The following is an 11,290-nucleotide window of genomic DNA, read 5'->3' on the forward strand; positions in this document are numbered from 1 at the left end:
TTTAGATTAGTTCACAGGTTGCGCAACATCAAGGACTGAAGGGCCTGTTCTGCGCTGTATTGTTCCATGTTCCCGCAATTCTCCGGAAGTCTTCAACCTTCGGAAGGGAAGGGGCAGTTCAGTTATAATTGTGCTTGTATTCCATCAGTGTCTGGGCATCATGCTGGTTTTACATATCATGGCACATGTATGTATTTTATCACTAGAATGGGCAAAAATAAATAAAATTAACGACTAACAAAATGTTCACCGACCCACGTCACAATCGGTCCGATTTTTGACTTTGTGATGTACCTCTTTCTGATAATAAAAAGTTTTACTCCTGCATTCTTTCTCCGCTGCATGGAAGGAAATGTCTAAAGGTTATTGGAAGTCTCTATCATTGGCGATGGGCCAGGAGCGGCGCACACACTCTAGGATGAAAGACGAGAGCAGAGTCAATGCGAATTGCTGCACCCGGAGGACGGGAGCACTGGTCATTGACATGGGATCGGGCGTTTGTAAAGTGGGCTACGCCGGGCAACCGAGACCCGACTCGGTTCTCGGATCAATAGTGGGCTACCCGAGAGGGAGGAGTAAGCGGAACAGCATCACGGTGGGCAGAACGGTCTCGACCGAGCCTGACCTTAAACTGATCCGGCCAACTCGGCAAGGAATCATCGTCGACTGGACCGCGGCGGAAGATCTCCTCCGCCACGTGTTCTATGAGGATCTGAAGGTGTCTCCGGAGGAACACGCCATCCTGATCTCAGACCCTCCCCTCAGCCCCACCACCAACAGGGAGAAGATCGCCGAGCTGTTGTTCGAGCGCTTCAATGTCCCCGCCATGCACGTCTCTTACCAGTCGGTGCTGGCCGTCTATTCTTACGGTAAAACCAGCGGGCTGGTGGTCGATTCTGGGGACGGCGTGACCCACTCCGTCCCCGTCCATGAGGGCTACAACATGCCCGATGCCATCAGTCGCATCGACCTGGGGGGGCACGACCTCACCACTTACCTGATCAAGCTGCTGAGTGAGGCTGGCAACGCGTTTCATGAGAAAGGCAGGTACATTGTGGAAGACATCAAGCAGAAATGCTGCTATGTGGCTGTGGATTATAGAAACGAGGGAACCCACCCTGTGGACTATGAGCTCCCAGACGGGCATCTCATTACCATTGGCAAGGAACGATGTAAGTGTCCAGAAGCTCTCTTCAAGCCATCGGTCATGGGGTCAAACCAAGAAGGTATCCACATCATGACCAGCAATAGTTTGAAACGGGTCGAGCCCCAGATCAGAAAGGTAATGTACGATAATGTTCTGCTGAGTGGAGGCACCACATTATTCGATGGCTTTAATGTTCGTTTCTGCAAAGAGATTTTTCCTCTGGCCTTCCATGACATTAAACCCAAAATCCACGCTGTCCCAGAGAGGAAGTATGCTGTCTGGATTGGTGGCTCTATACTGGCCTCATTACACTCCTTCCAGTCTTTATGGATTCGCCAAAAGGATTATGAAGTAGATGGCCCGTTAATAGTGCACCGGAGATGCTACTGAGAGTCATGTACCTGTTTTGACCTATTATCGTTTCAAAAGTATTCAAGTTTGTCATTTTTGTGTTAGGATTATTTTTTTAAAAAAAGATAGTATATCAGCTTTCTTCTTAATTTTAGCCATCAAATATTCAGAACTAGTCATATCACACTCAAATATATTTCTTCATATATTCAAGTGAGCTTCCATATTATGTATTCTTTAAAAATACTTTGTTAGAAATTATATTGAAGGAATTAAATCATCAAAGAAATGCACACAAAAGTGCCTATAGCTTGCTTATTTTCTTGTTGAATGTAAGACTTTCCAAGGTTTGAGAAAGCTGATCTGACACTCAAAGTGCTCAAATGAGGTTTGAAAGCATAGCTGTCAAATAAAATTTAGCATTACATTTCAACTCAAGCAAAAGTGACCTCCTGCAGTGTATTCAAAGTGTTCATTGATTCAAGCAGTGCTCTACGTTTAATGTGGAAGTTGAGGTCTTGTTATGTACATGGGACTCTGATTGCCATTTCAGATACCACCTGAATTAAATAATTCCATTGCTAATGAGAGAACAGTGGTGCTGTAAGGGTAAGTCTGGACATATTTCGGATGATTTCAGTGGCGCAAGAGTGGACTTCCAGGGAACACAAAAAAAATCAAACTATCATGTATGCTGGAGACCTGAAATATAACCAGAAAGTGCTTCAGATGTTCAGGTCTGGCAACATCTGTGCAGTGAGAAACACCCAAGTTAACATTTCAAGTCTGGTATGATACTTCTTTGAAAATGAAAATATTGCCCTGTGGTTACAATCCACACTCCACTGCTCAGACCTTTACTGGCAGCAGCTCCTGGTGACCTCTAGTTTTTAATCTGAGAAGCTGCAACAGTTTGTTCAATGCTGTACAATTCCGGTGATAAATTATATGTACCAGATTTGAAAAATCATGGCCACTTTGTTACCCAAATGGCCAATCAAACTCAGTACATAGTCAGCTCTGCAAAAGCCTTAGTTGGGTTGGCTAACTTAGTTGGTTGAAATTCAGGACCATGTCAACAGTGTGGGTTTCATTTCCATTCTGGTGAAGGTAGATTTGAAGACTGCCTCCTTGCCATGCCTCTGAGAAGATAATGGAATACCACCACTGGCAAAAAGGTGACAAGAAATCAGTTCAGGATGAAGTATCAGCCGGCAATGGGCCAAAAACCTGTCCTCGGGCAGAACACATAAACCATACTTTAAATTGTACACTGTTCACTGTATCAATGCAAATGTTATTATGCAAATTAGGTGAAATACCATACTGAAATTGCAGCAACAACTGCCATTTGTCTAACAGCAGAAAGGTGACATGACATTCTAAAATGCTTTATGGAGACATTATCAAACAACATCCGACTTACAACATACAGAGGAACCTAATAAGACAGGTGACCAAAAGCTAGATCAAAGATTTTAAGGAGTTTCTTAAAGAAGGGAGAAGAAGCAATAAGGAGGTTTAGGGAGGGAATTCCAAAGCTTAGTTCCGAGACAGTCAAAGTCATAGTTGCTAATGCTGCAATTAAGCAACAGGCCAGAATTGGAACAATGCAGAGGTGACAAAGGTTTAATGAGCTGAAGATATTTCACAGAACATGGAAACCTGGCGACACAGAAGGCATTAAACACAAAAATAAGAATTTAAAATCAGAATCATTGTTGAACTGGGAATCAATGTACATCAGCAAGCATTAAATTGACTGATGGATGGGACACTGTGTAAGTTAGGACAAAGGCACTTGTTTATTGAATGTGGAATATATGATACCAGTTAGGAGATTCGTGGGATGACCAAGTTTACAGATAACAGTGTTCGGACAGCAGATGGACCAATGCAAAGGTGGAGAAGATTGACATTAAGGAGTGGAAATAGTATTTGAAATGGAGAGGATGTGAAGTTGGAAATGAATCAGTTCCCTCATATTAATTTGGAACATATTTCTACATGTTTAATATTAGATGTCTTCATTTTGAAAAATCTAATGCAATAGAGGTGTCAATAAAGATGCTGGATAGACGGCTGTGTGTTGTCATAATGTACGTGCAATTTTTTTTTGGAGTGATATTCTCGAGGGGCAACTTGTAAATGAGAAATGGCAAATCATTGTGTAAATTCCAGAAGTAAATATGGGGAAGTTACTGGATTCTGTCATCAGATACAGATTGACTTCATTGTGTAAAATGGTACGGCTTGATCAAAGAGAATCCACATAAAATCAAGTCACTATAGTTCTATCAGACCATAGACCTGTCCTCTTGTTAAAGAGAACTGATGGGTGAAAGTTTAATGGGATAGCCTCAGGAAAGGAGATGGGCTGAGAAGGAGAGTCTTTCATGGTAACCTTAACCAATGCAAGAATTGAACCAACACTGTTAGCATCACAAATCAGCTATCCAGCTAACTGACCCTCTGCAACTGTCTCTGATTAATTAAGATTTTTCATGGCAGTCACTAGCATGATGGATTATAAAGTATGCTTGGATGCCTCTATATCATGAGTAATTAAATAGGATTTTGCATATTCTCAAAAATGAAACAACAAGGAATCGGACATAACCTTGAGACAGATTGGTAATTGGTTGGGAATTAGGAATCAGAAGATAAGTTTAAAGCAAACAGTTTCTGATTTGTTTTATTCTAATATTCATTGCTGGACTTTCAAATCCTTATTCTGTGTCAGCATTAGCAATTTCTACGTCCAAAGGGGAGACCATTTAAGTTGTCAATTAGCAGCATGAGGAGGAACATGGAGGTAAGGCATAGTTAAACAAAGGCCATTTGAAACAGTGAATGGCAGTCATGATGGAGCAGCAGGATCCTCAAAGGTCACTGTCAGTTTGGGCATAGGTCCTCAAATAGTACCAAGTTCTCATTGCATTCTTGAGCTGTTAATTGAGATGGTTCCAGCCCATTAAAGATATCTCATTTCTATTGCTGTGGGTAAATAATCATGAGCTATCTTTAATTATTCTACTTACTAAGAAATCTCTCAATTAAGTACTGAAACAATGATTTAAACTTTATTGCATGTAACAACCAAAATAAGACCTCTCAAGTAAGCTGGTTAAGCAACACAAATCAACTTGGCTATTACCTGATTAATGGTGGAATTTAGCTACGATTCTAACCAACAGTGTCTGTCTCAGATGTCCTGGGTTTGGTCCTTGTGCAGTGTTGTTCTTCGAAGTTCTGCTAATGAAGGGTTCTGGAGTTGCTTTCTTATACAAATTTTCATTTTTCAGGTTTATAGTGTGACAATATTGAAGATTTTAGATTCTTTCATCCAAAATATTGATTATTCCTTTGGAATCCCCGAGTCTGCTGCTTGCTTCCTTATCAGAAGTAACTCCTGGATTCCTTGTTACATTTGGTGTTCACTGTTTGAAGACAAACTTTCCTGCAGTTAACTCCTTAAATTCTTCTGCAAGGCAATCAGTTGTCCTTGTGGCATAAAGCAGTCATTCATTAAGCAGATGTCAAAATGTTTTGTTTATGTGGCCTCAACTACTTCTTCTCCTGACATGGCTAATTGTTTTCAATTACTTTATAAGTTTGTCCCTGTCCTTTAATACTTTATTCCAGACAGAGTTATTGTTTCTTCTTTCAATCAATGAACAATTATTAAAGTTCTGAAGTTTATGAAATCACACTATCCTCTAGCAGAAGAAATGTATCCACAGGAACAAAGAGGCTGAGTTGGCAACGGACATCAGCAGCCAGAGAAGGACACAGGTCTGGTACAGAAAGAGCTTCAACAATCTGACACATCAGGAAATGTCAGTAATAGGTCTCTAAGCCTGCACAAATGGATATACATATGACCTAAGCAGACTGACTTCCCACCGTTCTCTTAAACTTTGTCAGATCATGTGATATTTCTGAGACAACAGCAACCTTTTCATTGGAGGTGAAATTGAGAAGGCAACATCACTGAGGGGAACAACCTGTGTTTGGATGTCATTTCTGGATGAGGTGAGGGAGCATGGCTTTTTTGTATATTTTCTCTCATCCTGTTTGAGAAAATAACATTTAAGGAAATATCTTAGATGCAGTGTGTTGAACCTCTACAGCCTGACCCTGGTGGAGGATACTGCTGAAATCAAGGCGGGGAGGAGGGGGGAGGATATTGGCATTGCATCGGGTCATACAGAGTGGTGAATTGCGAGATTGTGGTGTGCAGGGTCATTTGATAGGTTTATCTTCATGTGTGCTCTAATCATCTGTGATATTGGTTGTGCCAAGATATCTATGCCATGGCCCAAGTTGTCATCATTGCCTCCTTGTGTGATGGGAGCAGTTTTGATAGGGGAGCAGAGTGACTCAACCATGAATTATCTATCTGGCTCCCTCAGCAAGGACACGTGCTTCAGAGATTGCCTGATCCCGTCATTCTTCTGCACTTACAGCTGCACTCAGTTCACCTCTGGCCTGAATCAAGACTAGGACGGGCCACTGGTGTGAAGCCAGTTTTGAATTTAACAAATTGTACACATTCCCATACAGCCACCGTAATGTACATCTATTTAGATTATGATTGAACTCTAGACTGCCATAACAATCTTAAAAGTAACATTAAAATTAAGTTCACCAGTACAATAAAATGAGTACTTATTTTATAAAGTAAATTATGAAATATTTTGCCAAAAGTTAAAAATCACAAGGGGAGGTGTTGGCATTGTATCGGGTCATACAGAGTAGTGAATTGTGAGATTGTGGTGTGCAGAGTCATTTGATAGGTTTATCTTCATGTGCCAAAGGTTAAAAATCACAGAGCAACTTTGTGGTTAAAAAAAGCAGTCCTCTCTCATGTCTTCAGCATTTTGTATGTGGGAAAAAAAATCGATTTTATAAATATTTTCGAGGTATTAGATGCACGTTAGGAACAGTAGATTTTAATCAGATTAAGGCGGCGTTTTATTTTAGCAAAAAGTAACACATTTTCAGATATAAAGATTAAAGACAGGAAAATGTTGCCAGAATGGCCTGAGGCTGTAAGTTGTATCTCAGCACCGTCATAATTGATGAAATAAATTGCGACTGTGATGTCCGGCCTTATAAGGGTGGATTTAACAAATGTCACATCTAGACACCTAGTGTTTTTACCAAAGTGATATCCCTGGCTATCAAATACAGCACGGCCTGCCTGGTTGTCCTTCGAAGACTCCGAAAATGTTACAGAAAATACAACGGCCGCCGTCTCGCACAGTGGACAAGGCGAAAATCTCAAGACCGCCTTCGTTATCCGGAACAATTAAGGATGTCAAACCGAAAGATAAGCCAGAAACGGTGACCCAGCCCCGGATCTCAGTGATAAGGACGGGAGCACTGGTGGTGGACATTGGCTCGGGCAGTTGTAAAGTGGGCTACGCCGGCGACCCAATGCCACAGTCACTGGTTGGGTCCGTGGTGGGCTACCCGAGAGGGAGGAGTAAGCGGAACAGCATCACGGTGGGCAGAACGGTCTCGACCGAGCCTGACCTCAAACTGATCCGGCCAACTCGGCAAGGAATCATCGTGGACTGGACCGCGGCGGAAGATCTCCTCCGCCACGTGTTCTATGAGGATCTGAAGGTGTCTCCGGAGGAACACGCCATCCTGATCTCAGACCCTCCCCTCAGCCCCACCACCAACAGGGAGAAGATCGTCGAGCTGTTGTTCGAGCGCTTCAATGTCCCCGCCATGCACGTCTCTTACCAGTCGGTGCTGGCCGTCTATTCTTACGGTAAAACCAGCGGGCTGGTGGTCGATTCTGGGGACGGCGTGACCCACTCCGTCCCCGTCCATGAGGGCTACAACATGCCCGATGCCATCAGTCGCATCGACCTGGGGGGGCACGACCTCACCACTTACCTGATCAAGCTGCTGAGTGAGGCTGGCAACGCGTTTCATGAGAAAGGCAGGTACATTGTGGAAGACATCAAGCAGAAATGCTGCTATGTGGCTGTGGATCAGGACAAACAGACCAGCGTCTCTGAACAAGAGTACCTTGTGGACTATGAGCTCCCTGATGGTCATGTCATTACCATTGGCAAGGAGAGAATGAAGTGTCCAGAAGCTCTCTTTAAGCCATCGGTCATGGGGTCAAACCAAGAAGGTATCCACATGATGACCATCAACAGTTTGAAGAAAACTCAACCCCAGGTTCAGCAAATCATGTACGACAACATCCTGCTGTGCGGAGGCTCCACCATGTTCGAGGGCTTTTACTCGCGGTTTTGTCGAGAGATATTTGCAATGGTTTCCAAAGACACCAAGACCAATGTGCACGCTGTCCCAGAGAGGAAATACGGTGTCTGGATCGGTGGCTCCATCTTGGCCTCTCTCCACGCCTTCCAGTCCTTGTGGCTTCGCCAAGAAGATTATAAAGAACGAGGCCCATTCATTGTGCATCGTCGCTGCTTCTGAGATTGGTTCGCTGGCGTGCACTGAGAATTGAGAGAGGGATGGTTGATTCATTCATGAAAAAATGCGAAACTGCATAGATAGAAAATGTCAGTAAAGTCAATAAATAGTTTTACAACAGTTAACCGTAGTGTGTTTGGTTATTCTGCCTTTATGCCGATCTGATTGGCATAATTCTTTAGAAGCCAACTAACAAGGTCTGTATTCAAATACACCAAAGCCAAAAAGCAAATATTAAATCAAGGTTATTTTCAATAAGTAATCATCAGAAAACTAACATGCATTTGTTACAACCAGTTGAGAAAATTGAAGTCATTTCTCTTTTTAATGCTGTCTCGGTTGCAGTAAATATTTTTATTTCTTTTAATCACACACTTAAAATGTATGAGCCGAAGTTAAAGAGTCAATTGCAAAATTTTCTTCAGTGAACAAAAGAAGAATAGTATTATTTACTCACCCTGAGAAGAAATTATCAAAGGCAATCTCACATAGATACACATCAGATAATAGGCATTTTTATTTTTTAAAGAAGTCTGAAAGAGGTAGGAAGAATAGAGGTTTCAGGGAATTTATGTTGCAGACGTTTCGTCCCCTGTCTAGGTGACATCCTCAGTGCTTGGGAGCCTCCTGTGAAGCGTTTCTGTGATCTTTCCTCCGGCATTTGTAGTGGTTTGAATCTGCCGCTGTTGTTTGTCAGTTCCAGCTGTCTGTTGCAATGGCCTGTATATTGGGTCCAGGTCAATGTGCCTACTGATTGAATCTGTGGATGAGTGCCATGCCTCTAGGAATTCTCTAGCTGTTCTCTGTTTGGCTTGTCCTATAATAGTAGTGTTGTCCCAGTCGAATTCATGTTGCTTGTCATCTGCGTGTGTGGCTTACTATTATAGGACACTACTATTATAGGACAAGCCAAACAGAGAACAGCCAGGGAATTCCTAGAGGAATGGCACTCATCCACAGATTTAATCAATAAGCACATCGACTTGGACCCAATATACCGGCCACTGCAACGGACAGCTGGAATTTGACGACCGGAAGTGGCAGATTCAAACCACTACAAATGCCAGAGGAAAGATCACAGAAGCGCTTCACAGGAGGCTCCCAAGCACTGAGGATGTCACCTAGACAGGGGACGAAACGTCTGCAACACAAATTCCCAGCTCGGTGAACAGAACCACAACGAGCAACTGAGCTACAAGTCTTTACACAATCTTTGAATGGAGATTTCAGTTGTTTATTTGTTGACTTGTATTCTCTGTGTTAGCAAAGTTTGTAGATTTTTTGAGTTTTTGGTAAATGGTTCCCTAATTTGCATTTTCATCAGATGTGATTTCTTCAAAGTTTGAAAGAAATAGAGAGAGAAGCATTTCAACTTTTTGTTGTTGCAACTTGATGTTTCCTCCTCTATGATACGCTGCTCAAAACAGTTACTGAAATATAGTTAATTTGTCTATTCCCAAGTCTGGCTCCATTGTCTTTCCAAGCTGGCAAAATGGCAAGTGAGCCTTTCGTTTCTTAATATGTAATATTAATGTACAAATGTGAATTAAAATAAGATGGTGCAAATTTCTTGATACATAGTTGATTGGTTTCAATATCTTTAGATAAAATAGTAAATTCAGTGCAGATAGTCTCATTTATTCCACATTAGTCTTCTGGGCATGCATCAAACTATGGTCAGGTGACCATAGCAACCTTTTTTTGTCAACATTTGTCCTATTTTGAAACCACTTTAGCCCATAAATGATCTCAGATTAAACAATCAGATGATGGAAGAACATTGGATTGTCCATATACAGTATATCATTGTTGTAAGACACTGGATATCTTTCCTTTGGCACATGAACAAAATTCAGAATCAAACTCTAGATTTGCTTTCTGGTAGTGTGAAACTACAGTAAAGGGTGAGATGTCTGCCACTTAGCTTACTGATATGTCATCACCTTCATCATAGACATCTGTTTTTGCATAATGCCCACATTGATGATCTACATTAAGCAATATTGAATCAGCCATGTATTTTCTAATGGAGTATGATGTCTAGAGCATAATTTTGGCTAAAAGACTGGAAACATTTCTGTGCAAGTCATTCCACCAGAAAATTCTATTGAATTACTGATGAGAAGACTGACTGGAAGAGTAAGTGAGGGTTATTTCATGGTATTTCTAACAGGAGGGTTCTGAGACTATCCGTGATTATTATTTACCTGTAACAGGCCCTAAATGATGCTGAAAGGAAGGAAAGTTATTTTTTCATTATAACTGGAAAACATTAAATCTGTAAAAGGTTACAAGCAAGAGAGCAGAAAAAACAGTAAAAAGTGGAAAGGTCATTAGGTAAAATCTGTGATAATGCAGAAGACTGGAAATATTAAATATTTGAAGGGAATTTTGATACAAGGCATTGGGGTAAAGAAATAACATATTCATTTAGTGGAGGTGTAAATGATAATAGCAAAAAAAAATCTGCTGTCTAAAATAAGATGGTTGATTATGATTTGAACTCAATGCTAAGTCTGCTCTTGAAACTTCCCTGTACAAGATTTTTTACAGTATAAATCCTATATGTTAAAGTGGTTGTCCCATTTCTGGTTTCTCAGCATAAACTCCAAATTTTGTCCATAGGTCTAATTCCTTTCATTTGCCTCTGTTATTACTTAATCCTCAAGTTTATTGGCAGCCACCAAAACCTGTCATATGAGAAGCAGTTGAGATTTAAAGAATCATGAGAGGCCTAGATGGAGTGGATGTAGAGAGGATGTTTCCAGTAGTAGGAGAGACCAGGACCAAAGGCACAATCTCAGAGTGAAGATGACCCTTTGGAAATGAAGAGAAATTTCTCCAGCCAGAGAGTGGTGAATCTGTGCAACTCATTACCACAGAAGACTGTAGAGGCAAGGTCATTGTATTTAAGACAGATATAGACAGGTTCTTGATTAGTAAGGGAATCAAAGGTTACAGAGAGAAAGCAGAAGACTGTGGTGGAGAAGCATATAAGCTATGATCGAATGACAATGTCGACTTGATGGGTAAATAATCTGATCCTGCTCTTGTAACTTATTGTCTACAGTCTTATGGCCTTAATTATTATTAGGACTTCTGTTTCTACCACTGTCATAATCTTAATTCCCTTGTCTGACCTCTTAAAGGCTGTGACACCCAAATGCACTTTTATGGTTCTCAATATCTCAGCAATGAGATCTCCCTACTGCACAACTACAGGAAGATTTTCCCCAATAAGTGATTGTATCCTGACACAAGAGTCACATCCAAATAAATTAACAATATTTGCACATTTTCACCAGTCACTGAATAATTGGCATTTGC

The 11,290-nt window shown here is 41.3% G+C and overlaps 2 protein-coding genes across 2 annotated transcripts; both read left to right on the top strand.

The window, feature by feature from the left end:
* Positions 1–388: 388 nt before the first annotated feature.
* LOC132829221 (actin-like) lies at positions 389–1,537 on the top strand. Its single transcript, XM_060846588.1, has one exon. It carries the CDS (start codon positions 389–391, stop codon positions 1,535–1,537), a length of 1,149 nt encoding a protein of 382 aa, XP_060702571.1.
* Positions 1,538–6,730: 5,193 nt separating this feature from the next.
* Positions 6,731–7,966, top strand: LOC132829222 (actin-like). The gene has a single exon (XM_060846589.1). It carries the CDS (start codon positions 6,731–6,733, stop codon positions 7,964–7,966), a length of 1,236 nt encoding a protein of 411 aa, XP_060702572.1.
* The last annotated feature ends 3,324 nt before the right edge of the window (positions 7,967–11,290 follow it).

Source organism: Hemiscyllium ocellatum, chromosome 28 (genome assembly GCF_020745735.1).
Source record: "Hemiscyllium ocellatum isolate sHemOce1 chromosome 28, sHemOce1.pat.X.cur, whole genome shotgun sequence".
In the NCBI taxonomy this organism is placed as follows: domain Eukaryota; kingdom Metazoa; phylum Chordata; class Chondrichthyes; order Orectolobiformes; family Hemiscylliidae; genus Hemiscyllium; species Hemiscyllium ocellatum.